Consider the following 25764-nt stretch of genomic DNA (forward strand, 5'->3'; position numbering starts at 1 on the left):
CATTTTTTTACAAAAATGAAAGTAGATCCAGTTCTTCTAGTTGGCAATAGTTAAGCTAACAATTTTCACAAACAAGATAGATGTGTTCATTAGTGAGATTTATAGATGCTGGGAGGTGTATTTTCTTACTTTTTGATGGAGTGAGACTAGCTGTTCCTGTTTCCATTCTTTGTGCTAAGTTAACTGATTGCTGTCAGTAGCTTCACATTTACCATGGAGACATTGAATTTACTAGATCCAGAATCTGAAATTTTCACATAATAAATATATTGGTCCCCTAAATATGCCAGATTCTTTCATCAATAACCATTAATTATTATTGAAAATTATGAAAAAACAGCTCACAATGTTAAAGAAAGTTGAAAACATATACCTGGATCCACCACTTGATCCTGGATCCAACAGTTTAATGGATTCTTCCTTGACCCATTCCACACAAAATTACACAAATGCAGAAGAAAAGAAAAACCCCTTGGCTGAGATCATTCAAATCACAAGTATCCAAACTGAAACATAAAATTGTAAATGCATTAGCCAAGTGAGCAGCTCATCCAGTGTGTTCATCTGGCTAAAGGAGAGCTTGTCAGTTTTTCACTTTCCCACCATGGCATCCTGCTGCTGCCAGCTGTTGTCGGGACCATCGACTGAGTGTAAGTTGCCTATAAAGACTGATCCATCTCACTTGGAAACAGAGGAGCGATTAATCATTTTCAGTCCGAGGAAGCGGTTTTGATGATCAAAGAGAGTACGACTGCTTTAAAGTACATTGCTCCCCATCTCTCAGAGGAGCTGCATCCTACACCAACTCCGAAGGGTGTATATCTCAGACACATCTCTGCTGAGAGGAGTGTGAGCCAGTGGCAGCCACTCGTTGACAGCTCGCAGATGTGAATTATTGTTGTTATATAGTTTATATGAATGTGGAAGCAGTAAAACGAGCTTGTATACTTGTGGAAACTTTTAAAATAAGTGATTAAACCTGCATGTACAGCCACAGTGGAAGGTTTAAAAAACTTTGATTTGAATCACTGTGTTTGATGGACATTACGAAGGGGTCCAAGGTAGGAAAGATCACTATGGTACCATTGGAAATATATAAAGCTTCTTTGAAACGCGGCATCATAACATCCGTCCAAAACCCTTTATTTCTTTGGTACTCAAGAGTTCTTCCCAAGACTCTGAGTGGGGCTCGTACCGGATCTAAGCTCTCAGCGGCTACAGAGGTGAATGTGGCTGATGAATGAAAATGATCATCTAACCTGACAGGAAATGCTTATGTAACCTCTGATATTATGTAACTTAGTCTCGGTTTGATGTGTCACAGGATGAACAAAGATGATTCTCAAGTTTTAGATTGCAGATTGTTGGATGATTAGAAACATCAGGCGGCACCGTCCGGCCAAGACCGTAGCAAAATAAAAGCTTACGTAAAAATGCTTGAGCCAGGGATGGTCCGGACTTTAGATTCTTTATCTTTCACTGCCGCCAGCTTTGAAGTTCCAGCTCCTCACCACACGCACACATATTCTTTAAGGTAACGGCTTGTATAGTGGAACAGACGCGATCTCAGGTCATTTATCGGACAAATTCAGTGGAAGCATGGACTCCACTGTGTCCCAAAGCTGACCTCTCCAAGGCTCCCCACACACGTTCCACCACATTATGCTTTTCATGTCAGGGTTTGGCCATTAAATGGATTGCACCCTGAGTAAAATCAAACCCAACACATTCATCATTACAATCCCATTTATAGGTTCGGAATCTGAGTGAGTTGAGCTTAGGGAAGCACTGCTTATCCTCCTTGCACAGTGTGTTTATCTGGGTGCACACACGTGTCTCTATGTTGAACACTCAGGATAATGCCCTTTGTATTTGTTTACATGACAGTGTCACTGTGTATTTTTGTGTCAACCTCTGGATATGTCACTGCTATTTTCACTTGGCAGGTGAGTTGAATGTGTGAGAAGTAGGGGTTAACTTTTGCATGTTTGTGTGCACACACATACTCCATGAGTTCAGCTGGCATTACAATCGCTTACATTGATATCCTAGAGACTTGCTTTTTGTCCCAATAAAGGAAGACAAGTCCCTATTATGTGTATACAGATTTATGTCCCCACAACATGAGTGATGTGACTGGACTGCACACAGTGAGGAGGTATAACACATAATTGATCCGATTTGTAATTTATTTTTCCTGTTTGTCATTTTCTGTCCATAAAGACGAGTTTAAAACCACAACCTAAACACAAAGCAGTCTTTAGAATAAAAAATAAATTATTATATGACATTTATGGCGAAAATGATTGGCATCAAGTCATATAATTTGTGGCTGTATTGTGCAGCCCCTATCTATTACTGCTGTCTGTCCAGACAGATGTTCTCCAGCAGCCATGTTCTGCTTTAACCCCCATTTAACAAACTCCTAAATCAGCTTGTAAATGAGCTGAGAGACAGGTGTTTACATACAGTCTTCCCAGCAGGTACCAGGGCACAGTATAGGAAGTGGAGAAGGGAGAAGTAGAAGAGAAGATGCAGAGGAGAGGAAGGATGACAGGAGTACAATAGTCATCTGTCCAGAAATGATCCATCGGACGTCCCTCCGGATATCTTCTTGTCTTTAAAAGAGATTAGTTTGATCCCAATGCTGGTCGTGTCAGATTTTTCATGAGATGTGTAGGGGAATGTCCTCGCACCGCTGAACACACCTGTTGAAAGCGAACACGTGTTGTTCAGGTCAACCTCCAGCCACTTAGCCAGTGTAAACAGAATAATGCTGGGTGCCTGGCAGCTGGTGTCAAAGTGAATAGGACATTGAAGGAGAAATATCTGATAAAGGACAAGTTTTGAGCTTATTAGATAAATTAGCTGGCAGCCGAGACTGACCTGTGTTTAGCTGGTGGTTATCCGGCTGCTCTAGGCCCAGCTATTAGGAGAGGGTTGTGAACTTTTCACTTTACCCTGTGAAAACAAGGCCGGCTCACACCACCGCAGAGCAGACGGTCAGGAACAGACACCGGCTGTTGGTCGTCTCAGAGGTCAGGAGCGAGGAAGTCAAAGGTCAGATCCCCGCTGATTCACTGCTAATGAGTCCATTCATTAAGCATCAAGTAATAAGCAGCTCTGCTGAACACGTTTCAGCCTAATGTTGTCTTTTTAAAAGCTGCGGGTGCAACAACTCCTACTGTGAAGAACAACTCCCTGCTCCTCCTCATGATTTTACTTTCTCTGAGCTTAAAGAAGCCATATACGGTGCACAATAAAACCTGTCGTGTGTGAGTGGTTCTAAGTCTACGTGTGTGTGTTTTAGCATGTGTGTGTATAATTGTTGTGAAACCTCAAGGATAAATTACTTTAAAAGCCTCGCAGAATCCCAGACTCACGCTATGAGTGAATATATACATCTTGTGATAATATAGGTGCAAATTCAATTGTCTATTATTTTATATTGTTGACTCTGCTGTCAGTGAGTAAGTGTAGGTTTGTTGGTTCACTAGCTAGTTAGTTAGTTAGATAGTTAATTTGTTGGTTTGTTGGTTGTTTCGTTGTTTGTTTCTGTGGTTGGTTGCAGGGGCTGATTTCCCAGGAGGGACAGGGGGGGTAGGGGGGTCCCTGCTTCATTCAGAGAGTTGCCCCCCTCAATATCATTGCAAACATAGGAAACGATACTGCCCACCACCCACACCCCTTCTCCCTGCCTCATGGAGGTTTTGTCCTCTGCTCACACACTCTCTCTCTCTCTCTCTCTCTCTCTCTCTCTCTCTGTCTCTCTCTCTCTCTCTCTCTCTCTCTCTCTCTCTCTCTCTCTCTCTCTCTCTCTCTCTCAAAGCGATATGATCTCATGGTTCTTACTTCTTGTAAGTGGTAGCTGTGCAACAGTTTACTAATATTGCACGTCTATTTCGTCTTGGAGTGGAGAGAAAGGCCGTCTGTTTTTTAAGAAAACTAAAGGGAAAGTGACAAAGTATTTTCACCTAACTCTGGTTCATGGTGACCCCTACTGCATGTCAAGTTTTTGAAGAATTTACTGCGGACATTTTGAGAAAATTGAAGGGAAGTTTGGATCCATTTTACCAATGGCATTGATAACGCTCTATTTTTTTTAATACTATTAGAAATCTTGAAGAGGTGAGCAATAATGCTCACTTCCCTCTTGTGACCCCACTATCTGTATGTCAAGCATCAAAATATTTTACTGTAGACATTTTGAGAAAGTTGTATACTTTTTTATTAAGGCACTCACAACCTGCTCCTATTAAATATTATCTCCAAGTTGTGATGCTAAGGCCCTCTCGCATTTAAACACTGGTCCTGTTGTTGTGTTGAACTGTGAGCACCTTATTCCTCTTCTAGGAGACAGACTGTTCAGGGTCATTGAGAGTGGTGGAAGGGTCAGATCCAGAGAGAGAGCCAGGTGACAGGGGCCCAGCACATCATGAGGACCCTATTGCCAGCTTCAGCACAGAGGATAGGGCCAGAGGCAGCGAAGATCATGACGTTTGGTGCTCCCCTTAGGTGTCCCCTCAAGGAATTGCTCTCAAGAAATGCCTGTTAATCGTAAAGATCCGCGCTTGGCTGGTTGTATTGTTCGTTGGTTTGTCTATTGGTTCAGTAGTTGGTGGGTGCGTTTGTTAGTTTGCACGTTGATTCTTCAGTTGGTTGGTTTGTTTGTTGTTTGTCATTCGTTGTCGCTTGATTGATGATGTTCTGTTCATGGCCGTGTGTGTTGCCAGTGTCCTCATATAACACATTCTCTATCAACATGGGACAAAGCTCCTCATGAATTTTAATATTTACTGCTGTGCAATTGGCATCTCACATTATATCTGCATAAACGCTGTTGCAGTGTTCACTGTCCTTGTTACATCAGCTTCTTTTGTTGTGATATCATTTATTGTGAGTACATAAAGCATAGTGACGAAAGAAGTGTTCAGATCCTTTACCAAAGTAAATGTAGCGATAGAGCAGAGTAATAATAATGACTTAAATTTTTTTAGAATTATCAACTTATTGTAAATCCCCTAATAAATACAAATATAAAAGTATTCAAATACAAATTTTCCAACAGAATTGTCGGCATCAGTGGGATGACTACTTCTATTTTACCTATACATGAATATGAAATCAGCATATAAAAGGAAAAGCAGGGCACTAACCTCGTGTTGACTAACCTCATGTTGTGTCATGTGTTCCTCTATCCACAGTCTGACATCTGACAATGATGTCACAGTGCACTGATGCTTCCTGTTCAATCACTGGACGTCAGTAAAAACAACATTTTGAGCTGCTGTTAAATTTCCCATAAGTGCTGAAACTTCATAGGCCAGTATTGTATTTTAAAGATCAGTAGAGACATTAGATATTTAAATTAAATTCAAATAAACTTGAATGCAGCACAATAAGTCCTAAACACAACTAATATATTATCACCTTATAAGGTTTATATGGCAAACATGGAATAATATTATAGCATTTACTTGAAAATGCGTTTCTGTCATTTTGGTTTGAACTGGTTGGTTCAAATTTAAAGCAACAGTATGAAACTTTTACTGAGCAACAGTGCCCTCTGCAGCCACACAGTGATTTATGCATTTGGGCTCCATGTCCGAGTGATTAAGGGGTTTTCATGTAACACAAAGTCTATCAATTTGTTGACCTCAGCTCTGACCCTGCGTAATCTTACACACTGAAATGATAAGCAACTGACCGATGGATATTATCCTTGATCCTCAGCTTCCTGAACCAGAGGAGCTGCAGCTGTAACAAATACACCAAACTCTGTTTGGAATTATTCTTATTTTAAAAGTTTTCTAACTGACTATTTAAAAAAAAAACACGCTGGTTTTTAATAACCTCTAAGTCTTTTAAACTGATCTACAGTTCAGCATCTTCTTTTTTTATGTTTGATGAATCGGTCACCAGTTACTAAAATTGTATTGGATTTGACTGCTACACTGTTTAAACCTGAGACCCCTAAAGTGTTTTGTGGACTCAAACACTTCACCTCCATCTGCAGTGGTGAATAGATAATGAGTCAATTTTCATTTTAGGGTGAACTCTCCCTTTAAGATGCGACTATCAGTAAGTCATACACTTCTCACAGGAGATTGTATCCACTCAGCATAGTTACACAAAGCAAGAACAGATGTTCAGGGTGAGGAGTGGGAGTGAAAAAGCTCCATTCTTTTTATTTCTTCCTATTTCAGTGAACCAACCAACACATTTTAAAGCTGCTATTTACTTTCCATGAGGGTGAAAGATAATGCACTTAGTCTTGAAGCAAAAACATAATCCAATACATAACTACAGATAACTTTGTTCTGTAGGAAAAATGGCAGAAGTTATGCCAATGTCACAGTTAATCACATTATGTTCTCACGAGGGAGCTGCTGAAATAGTTTATGTACCTGCCCTTCATGCGTTCCACCCAGACGCTGTGCGCAGCCGCTATCACACCCCGCCATTAATGAGCATCTACTCAAAATGGCTGGAGCAGCGGTGATTGTTATCTCTTTGTCTCTCTGTCTTCCTGTCACCCCGCAGTCATCAGGCACCACAGTCATGGTGGACATAGCAGTGATGGGAGAGGCCCATGGACTGATCACAGACCTGCTGGCTGACCCCTCGCTGCCCCCCAACACCTGCACCTCACTGCGGGCTGTCAGCAACCTGCTAACCACCCAGCTCACCTTCCAGCCGCTGCACCGGCCACGCCCTGTTTCCCTGCTCAGCCCCAGCGATGCCTACACCTGCTCCGACTCGGAGGAGGGACCGGAGAAAGGGGAGAAGACATCCATCCACAAGGTAGAGAAACAAGTGAAGGTTGACTTTACTGGTAAGACACTTGGAAGCCCAGATGAAAGTGTCGATATTTTACTCAAACAGTCAGAGTCAGAATTGTTCATCAAAAGTGGTTGAGACCCAGACCCAGAATGATTGCATTTGGAAACGGCTGAAATCCTCCTTTGATGGAAATGTGGTCCACCTTAATAAGGCTAAATGATTTATACACCACACAGTGCTCCCCACACATGTTAATCTTTTAGCCCGTGTTTCAGCTAATGAGTGTTTCCTGCTCTCAGAGCTTTTAGCATCAAATGAAGGAGCATATTTCATAGAGTTGAGTGAAGAAAAATAGAGCACGTCTAGTGCTCGGAGCACCGTTCATATAGCCACAGCTGTGTCAACATGACAGATGTGCAGAGCCAGACAAAGTGTTTGCGTGTGTGTGTGTGTGTGTGTGTGTGTGTGTGTGTGTGTGTGTGTGTGTGTGTGTGTGTGTGTGTGTGTGTGTGTGTGTGTGCATGTGCGTGTGTGTGTGTGTGAGTGATTTGAGTAGAAGAGAAGAGGCAACATGATGGTGAACACATCTCTCAAATGGTTACAAAGACAACGTCTCAAAGAAAGAGGCTCTTTACCCCGAATATGGGGTCAAACCATTACATGAGGAAGACACCCACCCTGGCTGTCTCAGAGGCCTCTGTGTGGTTGATGGCTGCTGTGCCGTCACTCGTTGGACAGGTGTATTTTTACACGGACTGAACTTTGTAAAAGTAGCTAAGACAAACTGCGTGGAGAGGCCAGTGAGGCTGCACTCATTACCACTCCCCAGGGACGGCTTCCTCGGCTCTTAACTGGCTGCGGGGAGAATATAGCAGGAGCAGCAGAGGCGGTTAGTGGAGGACTGAAAACCCTTGCGCTTGCTTTTCTGGCTGCTGGCTAAGAGTTTGATGTCTATCGTGGTGCATACTGATGCCTTTCAAGAACTCTCCCAAAACGCAGTTATTGTGTGCTGCAAAAATACCACTGCATCAGAGGCACGTGCTGTACGGACATCTAAAAAACATGAATGAGACTTAGCTACCTGCAAAACATTTGAGGCTAGACTGATCTCACTTTTCTCATTTAAATAGTTGTAGAAATGAATCCAGTTATAAACTTGAATCAGATATTCTTTGTGAGGAGGACTTGGTATTTTCAAGCAATTGCTGATAGTGATACAGTGTGTGTACCATTCTGTGTTATGGTTGTTTCTGCCTTCGGTCTGTGTCTGCAGGGCTTTCATTAAAGAATGGAACAATTGAACTGCAAATTCACACCACAGCTCCATTGTTCCATTTTCATATTCGGAAGTTAAATCCACAATTTCCTGCAATTTTTGTTTTATACTCTACAAAAAAAAACATTTTAATAGCACCATTGTAGACCCTGGTCAATGAATATATGCAATTTTGTGGTGCATAAATGCATCTGTGTGTCATCCTATATAGCAATTGTGCATGGTTGTTGTCTTTGTGTATGTTTGACGGCTCCAAAAGGAGTGTTACTCAGCGAAATGTCCCCTAAAGTGACCTTACCAACACCCTGTATGAGAGAGTGTACGCAGTGTATGACGTCTCGCTGTGAATGGGCTCATTCAGGATTCCGAGACGATCTTTACTAGGTCACCCTGCAGAGGGCCGAGAGAGGGAGAGAGAGACAGAGAGAGAGAGAGAAGGGCTGCCATGTTTAGCGCTGCCATGCCAAGCTGCTGCTGCTGCTGCCTCTGCTGCTGCTGCTGCATGGCACCGAACAGATGGAGGCGTCACCAGGGCACAGACCACTGGGAATCCCAGAGAGAAAGCAGAGAAAAGACAGATTATGAAAGCGACCGAGAGAACGAGACAAAGAGAATCACGCTTGCAGAATCCCGGTGATGAAATGTATCTGTGAAATGCAATCGTGAAATTGGATGTAATAATGTACCATGAGCAGCGGTCTTGGCCCAGCTGCCGGCCAATATCCCCCAGTCAATGATGGTGCGAGCGCTGATTCTCTGAATAAAATGAACAAACATTTTTCCAAGTCATATCACCTGCATCATTTGTTTCATCTCGGGCAGATGCAGGAAAAACAACTGTCTCATTTAGATGCTTCAATTCACTGCAGACAGACAGAGTGAATGAGTATAAATGATATCTTATATGTGGGGGCACTTTTATAGCTTTTATGTCCATGCAAACACAATCACAGCCATGTTGTTTGTCTCCTGTAGTTCATGAGGGGAGATTGAATTAATTTCCAGTGATTAGAAGGTTTTTTCAGTCATGTTCAGTGTGTGTCTGGGAATAAACGTCCCTGTGTGTGTGTGTCTGTCTGTGCAGCGTCTGAGGCGAAGTCTCCACCCGGGTCTTCTGAGGAGGATCTCTTCCACGTGGACCACCACCACCTCCGCCACAGGCATGCCCACCATAGAGCCCGGGCCCGTCCGAAGGGATCGCAGCGCCAGCATCAAACCCTTCCATGAAACGCTCATCTGCAGGTAGCCGCACAACAACTGACTGACACCTCACTCAGTGATGGATAGTCATTCCTTCTTTACTGTTAGCTCTATAGCTTAGAGTCAAAGCCACACATCATTGAATGTATTCCGGTTTCAGGCTCATTGTGTTCTCAAAAAAAAATCCCGAATTATTTTAAATAACACGTTGTCATTTTTATTGTTAGTATATTGTTAGTAAGTAACTAGTTTATATAGAGAGACTATTGCCAGGACAGGTACACTTCAGTGGCCAATCAGATTGAAGCAGGGGCCAGTGACCCCTGAACCCAGACCTGCGCCTGGTCTCACTCTTATGTTGTTCCTTTTTTATTCCAGCAGGCACTTACTCTTTCTTCAGACCCTCACTTTTGCTCAAGTTGTGCATTAAGAGGTCCCATGCTTGCTGTATAATTTTTATGTTTGAAGCAAACCCCTAGATTTTTGTGTTTCATTATACTAATTATGGCCAAATTTGCACTTTAGTTGTTGGTGGCTGTGGTACAAATGATTTAAGAAGGACTCAGACAAAAAGAATGACGCGTCACTCTAAAGATTATGAGATTTGGTCTCAGCAGTGAACAGTAATGGTACAGCAGTTAGGAAAAAGATATGTGTGCAAAGGGAGCCAAAATGGAAAATGTCCCACAGGCGAACACATTAACCTGAATAACTAAGGCACACATATAAACTCTCAGCACATAAGTGCTGAAGATAGCACAGAACTCAGGCTACACAAAAGTTTCATGGATATTGACCTGTGTGCGTGTGATAAAATGGAAACTGCATGGTATTCAGGTCTTATAACAGTTTCTCTGCATTTTTGGGGAGTACGAGTGTTGTTGGACAGAGAAGGCTACAGTTTATGTGTTTAGGGATGAGTGTTAACATGCATTCATGGGTTTCTCTGTGCATGTAAGCACGTCATACAGTATACGTGTGGTGGAGTTGTGCAGAGGTAGTTAAGTAAAAGCTGAGGTTGAGGAAATCGGACCATTGCGTTCAGACTCAGATGAAACATAGACACGTTAGCCACGTATTCCTGTAAACCCAGTAAAATACAAGCTGTGTTTGTGTCTGCTGTTTTCTTACTTGCACGTAAATCACATTGATGCAATAAATCTTGAATAAACACAGTTTTAATTTATTAACCAAGTGATGATTACCAAGTGAATAATTTCAGCATAATTTACTGTGAACTGTGCAGAGACTGTATTCTGCAGAATTATTATTTGATTACTCTGACCTTATGTTTTGATAATCTCCGAACAGCTCGAGGGTAATAAGGTTTTTTTCCCGAATTTCAATGTGGTAGAAAAGGGAGATTCAGCCTGAGAGCTACCAGCTGTGCATGTGTTTGCGTGTACGTGAATATGAGTTATCGTGCATGCAATGTTTTTATGACGTGGATGCACAAGTGGTGCTCGACAGCACATGCTCCCCGACTTTAAAATATTAAGTACGCCTCAGCAAGAAAGAATCTCTTTGTGATTCATCTTCCTCGTTCAGTTTGTCCCCTGATGAATCTGTGTCACGGGCATAAAGTCTACTGATCGAGGCAAAGCAGCAGCACAGATATGTCAGTGGTATATATAATGTAGGTTAGTGTAAAGGCATGCATGTAATTGTTATCTTATTTTTCTAAATACTGCATGAGAACATTAGTCTGACCTCTAAACTGAGCTTAATTATTAACTTGTAGGAGAATTTAAGAAAACCATGATGTCTGGCTCATAATGACGGTGAAAACAATAATACACTTGATGAAATACTTTGCAGTGCTCAGCTGCAAGTTAATGTGAATATTGAGGCAACAACAATTGTTGCCTCAGATTGCGGACGAGGAGGTCATGATTTGGGGATATTCAATCTAAAATTACATTTTAAGGCGGACATGACGTATTTGGTTAAAGTTGTGTTCCATCATCATTTAAACTGACCTAGCATCTGAATACACAACATCTATAGTGATGCTTACACCTCTTCAGAAAGTGTTACCTTTATGTAAAATCATATAGACCCTGTAGTTACAGAGATAAATTATTCATTTTATCTCATTTTCGAGGAGGAGCCTGATTTTAACAGGTTAAAATATGAAATATTAAGTGAAATGTTGAGTTTATTATATATATATTCATATGAGAAATTTAAAACTGTCACTCGACCTCACTTTCATTATACGCTTACTATCTAGGCTCAGATTTCAATCAGTTAGCTCATACACTGGACCAGTCCGCAAACTAACTCACGCTTTTTTGCAAACTCCCGGAGTCTTGTTGCAGTTTATAAAGCTATGTATTTTAGATGTAAAATGAGGCTTGACGCTGCAGCTGCATGGAACAATTCCTGCCACAGATTAATTTAGAACAAATTTTGGTGGATAGGTTCGGAAAGTTTTGGCGTGTGGTACGTCTGTCTAATCAGTTATACAAAGGGTTTATGTCGGTGACTTACTGAAGGTTACTGTCCTAATGTATTGAGTTGATATACGTATGCTTTCCCAAAGCTTACTCCAAATGATGCCTACTTTGTTATTGCCAGTTAAATAAGCAATGCATGTACTTCAGTTGAGTGCAGATATTATTTGTCGTGTGTTGCATGAAGATATTAATTGATTATGGCTGTATTGTAAAACTGAGCTGTTCCCATAAAAGCATGTGTTGTCTTCCAAGCTACAGTCACTTAAGCCAAGCTGCCCAGACAAACTAAACAGCCAGACTCTGTCTGCAGCTCAGGTTATATAGACATAACTGCAGTATTTGCTCCAAAGATTAAATGCAGTAATTTTTCCATTGTTTTCTACTTTATCGGCATGTGGAAGGGATTATTCCTACAAGTTTATTAAAAAGGGCAGATCATTGCTCTGCTGCATCCATCAGGACGGATCATGTAACACCTGAGCTGAGGCAACTTCAGTGCCTGCACATTGTTATAATCTCTGACTTTGTGACAGTAATGGTTCTGAAATATGTGAAATGAGCCTCCCGCCGAAATCTGACCCATGCACACTATAAGGCCAAAAGTATGTAGACACATCTGTCCCCTTGCTTTTGTTTACTGTAAGGCCAGTGCTGTGTTTTATGGTTTGGCTCCTGCGTTTCAATTACGGTAAATCTTAATTTTACAACGTTTCTTTCTGATATTTTAGACACCAGCTTACGTCCAACTTTGTGGCAAACATTTATGGGAAGCATGAAACTGCTCTAGAGCACAAAGTGAGGTCAAATGAGAGTGTTTTTTTGAGTGGAGTTCTGGGTTTCCCTGCTCAGAAACCTGACCTCAACCGCATCAAACAATGTTTGGATGACTTTGAATGTCGACTTCTTGCCGAACACAGTGCCCAATGTCACTAATGCTCCTGTGACTGAATGGGGGGAAAATCCCAGTAGCCAGGTTTCCAATTCTTGTGGAAAGCTGTCCCAAGTGGAGAATGCTGGCTCATGCAGTCGCAGGTTAATGCTCATGGTCACAAGTCATATTCAGGCTTTTGATCATATCCCAAATTGCATTGATGCTATCAAATCAATAAGTAGTTGAATAATACTTTGATATAATAAGTAAATATTGTACCTGTATCCTTCTTCTAAAACTTGTAATAGATTCCATATAACAGTTTTACCACATTTCACTATGGAAACAATATACTCCCAAGCTGATACAAAGCGCTATAACTAATGTCTAAATCCAACTTTCAACTTTTTGACACAGCAAAAAAAAAAAGGTCAGCACCAACAGGTTTGTCTTGTGTCCTCTGTACCTGTGTGGGCTACGTCTGTCAGTGGCTTGTTTGGGACTCTTTCCACCATGGCAGCGTGATACTTGAACAAGTTCTGTAAATGTAAGCACACCGAGCAGCTTCTGTACACAAAGGCCCGTCGCCTGGTCCTGAAGCTCGGCCCGGCTCAGCAGCATTGCCACTTATGGTGGTGTGAGCATAAACAAACACCTGGACCTCTCCCCTGTCACCAGAGCCCCACAATTAACACACAAACACACACAAACTTAAACACACTGTCACAGCTGTTGCCTCTGACACAGGTTATACAGACACAACTGGAGAGAACAGACACCCTAGGAGTTTTGATGAGTTTTATACAATAAATAAGAAATCTGGTTGGTCCTTAGAACCAAATCTAGAAGAGACTTTACCAAGGCCCTTGCTTAAAGTCCACTTGTTGTTTTGAGGCTCCAGTCTTCTGCAGGGGCTGCGGGTTCGATTCAGGTTGTGGCCTCTTCATGTCTTCCCCGTCTCTCTCCCCCTTTCATGCTTGGTGTGTCCTGTCCAATAAATGTTCCCCGTAAGTATATTTAAAAAAAGACAACTTGTTGGGATCCTGCTTGTGCAGCAATAGGCAACCTGCTGGCACGAGCGTTCTCGAACATAGCACAGCATCACAAGAGTAGCAGGGAGTGTTTACACGCTGGAATCTGTTTGCCAGTGTTATCCCTGTTGAGTTCCGGCCAAGACGGCAGTAACAAACACATTTATTCACAGATCAAACAAAACACCATAACCACTGCTGATTGTAATGAGTGGTGGGGAAAGAACACATGGCTTCAATTGCCTCCTCTCTGCTCAATCATCAAATCTCTACAATCTTAATTGGGACATTAGGCTTCTCTTTTCTCCTCCCTCCTTTTTTTCCATCAGGTCAGCTCTCTGTGACGTACGGCGTTAAGAAGGAATAACACCGACTTCAAAGCCACAATATCGGCTTTTTTTAATCGGACAGACTCGTTTAAAAAATGGGTGCGATTGAGAACCTTCCATTTCCCATTCTGCTGTTATCTTGTTCACGTCATCTGGCTGGACTGTAGGTAGATTACTGGAAACAGAAATAATGGCTGCTGTGTTTATCGTGGCTTGGGCACTGTCCGTTCAGGCTCTGAACCAAGAGTAATCTGTCAACCTGCTGAGTGGTTGAGTATAAAATTTGGGAGTTAAACTGCAGCAGAGAGGACGGCAGGCAGGCAGGGGCCAGTCAGAGCTTATTACATGGCTCAAGACATTAAGATAAGCAGCAGAGGTGGAGGAGAGGCGGCGGGGCCGTTCACAGAAGAAGTCAGACAATGTTGCAATTTGTACAGTATTTCCTATTGCAGGATAATTAACTTGATGGAGGTTCATACTCACAGTTAGAATTCCAAGGTGTGTTTGTTTTAGAGTTTGTGAGAACAGGAATGATTTTCCACTCCAGGGAGAGACTCCAGTTGACTGTTGGACAAAACAACACTTTTAGTTTTTAAGGAAAAACCAACTGAGCAAGTTTGACTTGTGATCTTTGTTTGGTTCTTGTTAAAAGGTGCAAACAACTACCCATCAGATTATGTTTAAGTACTCATTTAAAACAAATAGTAATGCACCATATACAAGTATATATTTACAGATTGATCCATGATGAAATAATACTTAGTTAAATATGTTTTTAAAATGTAATCGGCTCACAGGACTTGGTACAGGCTAGGATTTATCTATTTATATAAAAGTGTACTGTCGTGGTTCTTTCTTAATCCTAACCCGACTACTCGTGTTGTCTCTAAGCCCTCTGCAGGATGCAGGATGTTTCTCTCACTGAAAAGCACATTTGCAGGAAGTAGCCATGTTCTTTTTTTAAAGTGTAAATCAAATCAAATCATTTACATTCAGATGTCATTTGTAGGAGACACTGTCGAAACGAAAACACACAGAGGAATGTAGGTATATCTCAGTGGACCAGATAAATTACTGTGACTGCAGAGCAAACCGCTGAAACTAGACGGTAGAGGTTTTTCTGTGATAAAAGCAGAGTCACTTGATACCTGACTGACAGATTCCTCCAGTGAAAATGGCCGACCCTCTTATTTATATTCTGTGCTGAAGGCTCAATGTCAGTAGCCGAGGTTATTCTGCTGCATTAGCAGAATAGGAAGAGTGCCTGCCAGTTCTTCAACTTTCATTAAGTAAACCTTTTATGCCAAGCGCTGCTGCCTGCCCAGACCCCCCTGACAATAATGTACTAACTGTTCGCCCGCCAAACTATCAAACTATTTTATATTCCACACCTGCTAGGCATTACACACAGTGGTTCGACCTGGCCGTGCAAACACAACAGAACTTCCTTTGTTGGGGCCTCAGGACCATTAGACGGGGCGGGTACGGCTCGAAAGTGTTCAAGAAACAATTTATCAGAAGGAGATAGACACACTACAGGCCTTTGTGCTCCCTGTGACACCACGCTCTAACGGCAGGCATTTCCTGCTCCGCATAGGCAGGTTTTACAACATTTAGGGAGAGGTATTTTAATTGGAACCACCTACAGCTTGACAGTGGCCTCAGCTGGAGAAACATGGAAAAGCTGTTGAGAGCAGCCCTGGGAGGCTCCAGCTCGGTGTCACACGGGGAACTAACCAGCACACTGCAATAAACAATATTCATGGTGTGATTTGTAAACCGGTCAGTAAATGTGAATATTTTCATCTGTCTCTGAGGTTGTGGCTGCAGCAGTACGCCGTGTCTGTGGCTGTCAGCGGTCTGTCGTAACTCTCAAAGAGGGTGGGCTCCGTTTCTAATGAGTCGTTTATAACGTCGTCAGTGTAGCAACTGTTTTGCATTTGTTCTGTATTCCCATTGCGATGATCTGTGCGTCCATTAATTCATGAATGAGAGGGGTTTGGTTCTCGGAGCATCTGCAGAACGTCTGTTTCATGTGGGGACGGCACAGTAGGAATCCCATTCGATTTTTTCTTTCTTCTTGACATCTTCCGCCGACTGGTCAGACGCGAAAGACAGATGTAGCGAATGGCGTTATTCCCAATTATTTGGCAGAACTATACAGACACCAATGGCTTCCACATTTTGTTTTGTCCAAGCAAACACACATATGGACTATTCTGCATTGGCCTGCTCTTCATTCTGTTCATTTCGATGTCTGGACTGAGTTTTGACTACCTGCTAATTAAAAAAATCTACATTATTATTTACACCAAACTTGCTCAGAAGTTACATTTGATCTTATCCTACAAAATCTACAAAACATTCTTGCTTTTGATGACAGCAGATGTTGTAAATCATCTGTGCGCACATGTCAGGGCAGAGATGATGATAACATGTTGTTTTTTGGGGAATATTAACTGTGTCTTTCAGTGTGGAGCCTCTAGAATATATTCAGTCATTGAAATGTATTATATCTGACATATATATGTGGTATTTGGAGATGCAAAATAACATCCGCTGCAAATATCCCAGAGTTACAACGGGGCATATCATGTGCTATGCAGTGAAATGAAACGTGTCCTCCTTTGCACTTCATCTCTCACTTCTCACACCCCTCTTTCCTGCAGCTGTGGGAGACCGTACATCAAACTGAGCACTGGGGAGGGTTCCATAGACAAGGGAGACAGGATACCACGGTCAGGTACGCTGTCACTCTTTGTTCTTTATAACATTACAACTGCTGCCCGGGAAGAGCGTGGGCATACATCACGTACAGTATCACAGTGTGTCTCTCTGCCTCTGACTGCATATAATAGCTTAATATATACAACAGACATAACACCCAATTAAGAGTATAGAATGATTTTTTTACGAGATCTGTGAATTATTCTCTGACATAAAGTGGAAAATGCTGAAAATCACCCTCTCACCATGTTAAAAAAAGTGAAAGAAGAATTCCTGGATCTGCCCCCTGATTCACATCTGGTCCAAAAAAGAACGGGTTGTTCCCTGACCCATATCACATCCTTCCACCAAGGATTGGGGAAATGTGCTCAGTTTTTTTATTGTGTAATCTTCATAAAAACAAACAAAGAAACAGAATCATAGGGCAAGAAATTCTTCACACATTCACAACGTTTCCAGCAATCGATCAGTAATATCCAACACTAGAATTTGCAAATGTCCCAGTTTCCTTGATGCTACAGACGCACAGGCTGCAAAATCCTCCACATCCACCAAGATGTGTTTTAAGTAGCGGTAGCAATCATCAATTTGATCCAGTTTTAATGAACAGGAGCCCTCCTCATCTCTGAGAAAAGCAAACCCGGATTAGTGGAAAGTGATAAACCAGAGAAGTGAATTCCCTGCAACTCAAAAACAAGGATCTGATGTGCTTCAGTTTAAGAAGATTTACAGGGGCTTGTTCCCTCCGGTGCTGTGACATCTCTCTTTTTTCCTTTACCAGCAGAGGACCAAGTGGTTGTGTCATCAGACTACGACAGCACCCACGAAGCCAACCACAGTGAATGCAGCGATGTAGCACATACAGAAGAGGACACAGAGGAAGGAAAAAACCCTGGCCAGAATGTCATCCTCCACTCACTCATACCTCCAGAGGTACAGGGAGTCTCTGACTAACTGTCACTGTTAACTGTTCAAGAATAGCAAACACTTTTATTGTAACATGCATCATTTTGTTCTATCTTAACCATGTGTGTGATCTTGAACAGGACCAACCAATGTTGGCTCCAGAGCCGTTAGTAATGGAGGACCTAGAGCCTCTGATGAGTCAGCTAAACAATTGGAACTTCCCCATCTTCAGCTTGATGGAGAAGACCAATGGGAAATGTGGACGGATCCTCAGTCAGGTAAGTGCACCTGAGAAAAGCAACCAATGAGCTCAGAGGAACGATCTATAGGGTTAGGACCTGTCATACGTACTGCCGAGATAATTATACTCAGTAACATTAGGACTCTTTGCATCCATTCGACAGAGTATTGACGGTCATATTGAAGGGGGAAAAATTATTTTGAGAATAAAATCGTAATATTACATGAATAAAGTCATGAATGAGAAATTCGCAATATTACGACAACAAAGATGCAATTAAATGAGATAAAAACAGGAGGCTGAAAATAAGCTGCAAGAAGAGAACCTCGAGGAGTTCCAACCCTTCTGGATCCAAAGTCTAAACCCCTTTGACTATCTTGCAGATGTAACCAATGATGTCCTCTCAGTCTTCCACTACCAAATGTTTCCTCCTCCACGTCCGTGTGGTTTGACAGTTTTTGCGCAAACTTGATATTTATGATAATTAGGTGTTGATGAGCCAATAAGTATAACTTAACAAGAGGCTCCACATTCCATAGGCTGATCTTAGGATATTCACCCTCTAAAATGACACGTAGCATAAAATTACAACTTTATTCTAAAAATATGAATTTTATTTGAATTTAAGTTGCCCTAATACTTTGTATTTCATAAATATGTATGCAAACATATAATCAATGATTTGCGTTTGTCATCCGCGATATTAAAGCCATACTCAAGGTCATTGAAACCTTTTTATTTGTACCTGCTGGTGTTTTCAGACTCTTGACACTTTGATCTGCTGTGTTTCAGGTCTCTTACAGGCTCTTTGAAGACACTGGCCTGTTTGAGACATTCAAGATTCCTGTTAAAGAATTCATGAACTACTTCCACGCCCTCGAGAATGGTTACAGAGACATACCATGTAAGCTTCAACACCTCTCTCCTCGTATCTGCTTCGTTTTTGCCCAGTTGATCTAGATCCTCGTTCGCAGCCGCAGCAACGAAACCAGCCACAAGAGGGAAACATCACACAGCGTTGAGTTCCATGTGATGCGTTGTCACAAGGATCATAAGTAGCCCAACAGTGCGACCTGGTGGAGAAGGTTGCACACACTGAGCAGACTTGTTTTCTCCTCTGACCCAGATCACAACAGGGTCCATGCCACAGATGTGCTCCATGCAGTCTGGTACCTCACCACGCAGGCTGTGCCCGGTCTGCCCAGCCTCGTCACCGACCACGGCTCTGCCAGTGACTCAGGTGTGTGGACTAGTGTGTGACCTGGTGTCGAGTGCTGGCATGTATGTGAACCCATCAGGTCCAGACAAGTGTGTGGAAAGTTGTTAATATTGATTAAGATGTCACTATAAGAAGAATTGAGCCCATGTTTTAAAAACTTTTACTTGAAACAATATGTGACGGTGAGGAATTTGTACAAGTAGGCCAGATTTTTGTATTTCGATTTTTCTTTCTATGTGCCTGCAGCATCACTGTGGGCCATCTCCGTCATGACAGAGATTCAGACCTACAGGAGTGTGTGCTCTCATCCTACACACACTTTGTCTTACCCCACTCTGGCTCTTGGCTCCTTCATTTACGTACCAAACTCTATTTGAAGTCTAGAACAGCATGAAATTGAAGGCAGATTAGAGTTCCCTCTCACCCATATTTCCATAACTTCATTTGTATGCCTTACCAGGGCCATCCCTTTGATCCACATATAAGTGGATTTGAATGCGTGTGCACAAGTGTGTGTGTATCTGTGTGTGTGTGTACATGTAAAATACAGTATGTCAGGATTGTGTAAATTCTGCTCCTCACCCACATTATCTGACTCCGACCGTGGCTAGACTCCGACAGCGGCATAACGCACAGTCACATGGGCTTCCTGGTTTCAAAGACCTACACTGTGTCAGAAGACGGTTACGGCTGCATGTCAGGCCTCATACCTGCTCTGGAGCTCATGGCCCTTTATGTGGCCGCCGCGATGCACGACTACGACCACCCAGGGCGGACCAACGCGTTCCTTGTGGCCACCAGCGCCCCGCAGGTACTCATGCACTGGATAAGCCTTTGAATTAGACTCAAGAATGTGAAATGTCATTTCTGGACTTACTGTCACACGCCTTTATTCTTTGGAATCAGAAAGTTTATCATTTGATTGGCTTTTTTCCTCAACTATGTGTATTTCTTCAGCCTTTGACAGTGTAATTGAACAATCACCAATTACAGTAAGGCCTCACTGCTTGTGACAGATGTTGACATGTCATGAGTTTGGACTTGTTTTTTGGATGAACATTTTAGGTCTCAGCATATTTCATTACTATCTCAGCCTTTCTCCAAAAGTTGGGGGAACAGGGTGTCAACAAATTAGAAAATGACAATATAGTGACATTATTATTTATGATACAGTTCTGCATTCAACATTTTATTTAATTAAAAGTATAAGTATTACCACTTAAAGTATACTTTAAGTACCAAATGTAAAAGTGCTAATTATGTAGCGATTTCACAATAATGCATTTTCAATTTTACACACCTCAGTGGAATCCAAAATAGGGGTCTGGACCCTTGGGGGTCAGTAGGCGCAGAGTGAGGGTCAGGAGATGCTTTCCAGAGATACTTATATATTATATGTTTAAAACGATTCTCATTAACATATTTTTTTGCCATTATTGTTCCTAAAACCAAAACATACTAGATATTTTTTTTTAAAAACCTTGCAAATAATCATCAGCCTTCAGATTCAGATGTGACCCCAGAGGTGATTAACACAGATTAGTTACACCATCAGTTTTAGCAGGTACATTTACAACACCACAGAAAAACATTGTGTGGACGTAGGTAAATGTTTGTGAACTCGCTTGACTCCTTTGAGATAAATGGGGATCACAAGACTAAGCTTTTTTTGAGGGTTCTGGGCTGTTTGGGAACCTCTGACATTCATTACATATTTTTCTCTGCTTACGCAAGATTGTTGGATTCATATACAGTATATAGATCTTTAAGCTGGTTTATTGTAAAGTGTTTGCGTGTGTTCACAGGCAGTGCTCTACAATGATCGATCCGTTCTGGAAAACCACCACGCTGCCTCAGCCTGGAACCTCTTCATGTCGAGACCAGAGTATAACTTCCTCGTCAACTTGGACCATGTGGCTTTCAAGCGTTTCCGTTTCCTGGTGATTGAGGCCATACTGGCCACTGATTTGAAGAAGCACTTTGACTTCGTTGCTGAGTTCAATGCCAAGGTAGTTCTTTTTTATATTAAATTTTGAAAATATAAGATTATATTAAATCTGGAGGGTTTAAAGATTAAATCCCTTAAAAATGTTACATCTAACAGAATCATTACCATAAAAACGTATATGATTCTTTATTTACCTTTAACTTAGACAAGTTTAAGTCAATGCCAATACTGAGTTATGAATACAGTAAGGTCAATTGTTATGGATGAAAAATTCTACTTAAATTTTATGTCAACATTACATTGTTGGTGTTCATTGGTTGTTGAGTTACATTGATCCCTCAGCTGTTTTGATGTAAAAAAACAAAAAAAACAGGAATGTATGTGCATAAGATTGCATCACTTCCAATATATTCAGCACACAAAGCCCCTTGCTGCTTTTCAATAACTTTTGTAAGTGCAGACAGAAAGTTGGCTTCAGATTTGAGGGTCTCAGGTTTTTCCATTGTGATTATTATGCAGCGGTGGTGCTCGACGGCCAAGGCCTGTCAGCTAGCATTGAGCTTGCTTGCTTGGCAGCTAAAGTAATGTTTCTCACTGTACGGCGGCCTGCTATGCTCTTCCTGGAACCAAATTAGCTTTCCGTGAAGGACCGATCAAGTTTTGATCTCATCAGTTTCCATGGTTATTAGATTAGAATCACAAAAACTCTGAGAATCAGTGTTCATTCTGCTGAAGCTCATTAGGCATGATTAGAAATAATAAATGAATGATGCTATGTCCCTTGACATTAGGTGATAATCTAAGATTTGACAGATTTAATCCAGAGTTTACAATTTACAGAAACTGGGAGTGGTCCTAATATATTTGAAGCTTAGTGATTGTTTCCTCTATAATTTTAAACAAAGCACATTTCATTAAAGAAAAAACTCCAGTGATGTACTTTCCAACAGAAGTAGAAGCTACAAGTATCAAAATATTAAGTCATCATTGCTTATGACTCATCACAGTGCATCTAGAACTCTCTAGATATCCGGCTGTCTGTCTGTCCTTCATTTAGTTTTCTTGATAACCACTCATCCCCTTAATATCATATTTGTTGGGGTACCAGGAAGTGGTACTTCTCATCCAGTTGACGTAAGACTATGTTGAGTACCATGAAGTACAGTGGCATTAGTTATTTTGAGCGCTTGTCAAGACCCCAACTCTTAGACCCTATTTAATTTATCTTAAACTGCACTTTCTGTGCACGACTGTGACATCATCGGTATCAACTATCACTTATCACTTTAAAAGCTAGAACCCATTACCCCAATACTACATTTTAAATCATAATCAATTGTATCGCAGTTACGTAACATCTACAAACTCACATGTTAGAATATGTTCAATGTCAACATGTTTATTTGTCGGTCCTCCAGGTAGGTGACGATTCATCTCCAGGCATCGATTGGTCCAATGAGAATGACCGGTTGCTGGTGTGCCAGATGTGTATTAAACTGGCTGACATCAACGGACCTCTGAAGTGCAAGGACCTGCATCTGCAGTGGACAGAGGGCATTGTCAACGAATTCTATGAGCAGGTCTGTGAACCGTGAACTAAGACCTTGTCTGTTTTCGCAAAACCTGGATCATACACTACAATCCAAAAGAGTATTTCTATAATAGTTAATCACTCCTTTGTGAGAATATCAGTGCTTTTTAAGCCAAAATCAAAGTCAACAATTTTATCGTTTTTATTACATTCCACATATAAAATGATTACTCCCATACCCACATCGTTAAAACTATAGCAAGAAGAATTTACCAGATGCATAGATAAATGAACAATAATATTCCATCTATCTAAATAATTCAAAACAGACGCCTGTATCTCAACTTGTGTTGTTCCCTTGAAAAGTGTTTACTTGAACAACCTTACTGCTGACTTTTGAAGTATTTTATTATGAAATCTTTTAGGTTCACTTATCAAGAAATAATTCCAACCACTGAAGATTTGGTCACATTATAGAGGCATGACAGCTGCAGCATAGACTATATCTAATATTCTTAATTTATTAAATTTGTTGAAATTAAAAAAATCTTACTGATAGTTTTAGCTGAAGGAAGCATATATAAGGTGAAATGTATTGGTCCCAGGCTACAGTAATGAAGAGGAATTTGGGGATGTTCCTATTTTTCTATTTTAATGATGAATAATAGGAGGTTCTGGCAGTAAGGAGTGCTCCCTTGTTGGCTATTAGACTCCCCAGCTAACACAAAATTCTAAATTGGTCAAATGCCACATTCTGTCCAATTTTCACAACGTCTGCATTGTACCATGGGGCTTACCCTCTCAGATTTACTGCCTTTTTATCAGAGAGGGGAAAGTGTTGTACGTACTTATGCTGCTGAAATATAAAAAAGATCAGCAACTCCTGTGTGAGTAAGTTGAGATAGCTTCGCTTTATTCTCTCCTGAACCAAATTAAATGTTTTCTTTAATTGAGTCATAGCATTGACAGCCGTAATTAATATTTACCCCCTTTTTAATTTAATCCCTCCAACAGACTCATGTGTAATTGTAATTCTTCCTTCCTCCCCCTCTCAATACTAATAATAATGGGTTAAGTATTTACATATCTTCAACAAAGTAATTTATTGTCAGTGTAATTGCATTATGTTAAGACTCATTTTAGATAAACAGTGCAGCTGTAACAAACAGAATTGAGTAAAGCTTTCAAACTAATTCCACATTCAGTGACCTTTGTCACAATACGTCCTCTTGGAACTGAATGGCTGCTAATCTCTGCTAATTGCCTCTGGGTGAAGCACAGAATGCTCAGGCCCCTATTTACTGTTTACTCTAGCTACACAGCTAGCTTGTTCCAAGACACTGAGGTCTATTGGAGGAGACACAGATAGCCGGAGCCTCACAGGAGAAATGCTCTTCAGGAACAATACTTTTAGTGCTGTGAGATGTGTTGACGCAAGCAGGCTGCCCAGGCAACTGTCATTGAGGTGGAGCAGACTCTGATTACACCGACAGCCTTGGGAGACCAATATCCTTGGAAAAAAGCAGCAAAGCAATCCAGCGTACATGTTCCAGCATGTATGGAAAGCACATACAGACAAGCACTTGATGTAAAGTATTAATTTGCAAAACACACCCTTGTAATACATCTGAACTCTGTTCAGGTTGTAATCATGGTGCCAGCTGGACCTATTCCCCTTTATTTCTGTTCGCCTGTCAGCAAATACCATCAAATTACAAATCCTTTTTCGGAATCCCATTTATTTGTGACTTTCACTGTGCCTTACACTAGCAGCTCAAAGAAGTAACGGAGGCATTTTACTATACAAGGTAGGGGACTGGCTATAAGGGTCAGTCACCAAGGCAACCAGGATACCTTGCTATAGCTGTTGCTCATTTCCATCCATAAGGAAATCACAGAGGGCGGACACGGACGCTTTGGACTCATTTCCAACACTAGCGTGTGTCTAAACAATAAATTCATTCCTTTGTTAGAATAACACTTAATAACACAGGCCCAATTTATTTTAATTGCTATGTAAGTGTAAATCTATCACAGGTTCCTGGAAAGGAGTCTGTAATTATAGACTAAATACAGGGAAATGGAAACAGTGTTCTCAGTTGATTAACTCCAAGTCTAGCTGAAGCCAAAGTACTGAGTCATTTATTCAGTACCCAGCAGGTACAAAGGCACATTTGTCTACAGGTGTGCAATTGGAATATCTACAATAACAGATAACTTATGAATAAATACATGAGTAGTTATAATACTTCAGTCCTTCCAAGGACTCTGGACATCTCCATTGGTTCTCTGTAATGGCTCTTTCTGGGAAGCTATTAGGAAATTACAGACATCTCAAAGTGTTCCCAAGGTTTTATGTAAAATAAATGTTCCCTGACCTTGCCGTGTGGATTCTGTGTTATGATTAATGCTATAGTGAATGTCAATGGGGTTATCGTAGCAGGCAGTTCTTCACCTTGGTTTAATTCATTTACTGTAAGTCTCTGCACTTCCTTTTTATCATCTCTGGGGCAGGTAGGTCAGGGCTCGGAGAACGATCTGATTATCAAGTTTGAGGAAGACAAAGATATTTATACAGCGCCATTCAGACACAAGTAATTCAGAGTGTTTTATGAAGACATAGAAAAACAATAAAATTACAATTCAAAGTGCTGTAGGGTGTCAAAAATTATTTGAATTAATGAGAGCATTTTGAAATTACATATAAAGGACAAAGAAAGGAAAAGCAAGATTATAAATAATAGTTGAAGGTTAAAAGAGGTTTGGTAAGCTAACCCTCGGCTGGGACCCAGAATAATGGTGGCATCCCATCAGCAGCGGGGAAGGGAGCTCTCAAATATTTGATTCAAGTAAAAGTACTAAAATATGGACACAAATGTTCTCAAATAAAAGGATAAGTTCCACATGAACTTTTCTAAAACAGAAAAACTGAGCGTAGCCCATTCCCTAATGCAACGGTCCCCTCTAGGTGAAACTAGAGAGTTTCTTCAATTGGAGGTTTCTCGAACTGAGCCGCATCTATCTATCTATCTATCTATCTATCTATCTATCTATCTATCTATCAAAGTATCTATCAAAGTATCTATCCATCCATGCTACATAATTATGGCTGAGTTTCAGCAAATGTATTTTTGATGTTTCTTCCCCAGTGGTGCTGCTCCTGCAGTAGGCGGAGTTTCGTGTTACCCGCCCGCTCTAATCGGATGAATTGATAGATTCCTCTCTTGTTATTGATCACTTTTA

At 41.2% G+C, this 25764-nt stretch overlaps 1 protein-coding gene across 5 annotated transcripts in view; it reads left to right on the forward strand.

Moving 5' to 3' along the window:
• LOC128444267 (cGMP-inhibited 3',5'-cyclic phosphodiesterase 3A) overlaps positions 1 to 25764 on the forward strand; it is a 75686-nt gene that overhangs the window by 44001 nt on the left and 5921 nt on the right. For 3 of the 5 annotated variants that reach the window (XM_053426638.1, XM_053426640.1, XM_053426641.1), the window contains 10 exons: positions 6544 to 6804; positions 9144 to 9301; positions 16619 to 16692; positions 17458 to 17609; positions 17723 to 17860; positions 18616 to 18727; positions 18950 to 19063; positions 19654 to 19853; positions 20848 to 21051; positions 22409 to 22570. In XM_053426638.1, the coding sequence (XP_053282613.1) occupies positions 6544 to 6804; positions 9144 to 9301; positions 16619 to 16692; positions 17458 to 17609; positions 17723 to 17860; positions 18616 to 18727; positions 18950 to 19063; positions 19654 to 19853; positions 20848 to 21051; positions 22409 to 22570 (1575 nt within the window). The remainder of the gene's footprint in view (positions 1 to 6543; positions 6805 to 9143; positions 9302 to 16618; positions 16693 to 17457; positions 17610 to 17722; positions 17861 to 18615; positions 18728 to 18949; positions 19064 to 19653; positions 19854 to 20847; positions 21052 to 22408; positions 22571 to 25764) is intronic. The other 2 variants (XM_053426639.1, XM_053426642.1) reach the window with 1 other exon arrangement.

Source organism: Pleuronectes platessa, chromosome 7, assembly GCF_947347685.1.
Source record: "Pleuronectes platessa chromosome 7, fPlePla1.1, whole genome shotgun sequence".
NCBI lineage: Eukaryota > Metazoa > Chordata > Actinopteri > Pleuronectiformes > Pleuronectidae > Pleuronectes > Pleuronectes platessa.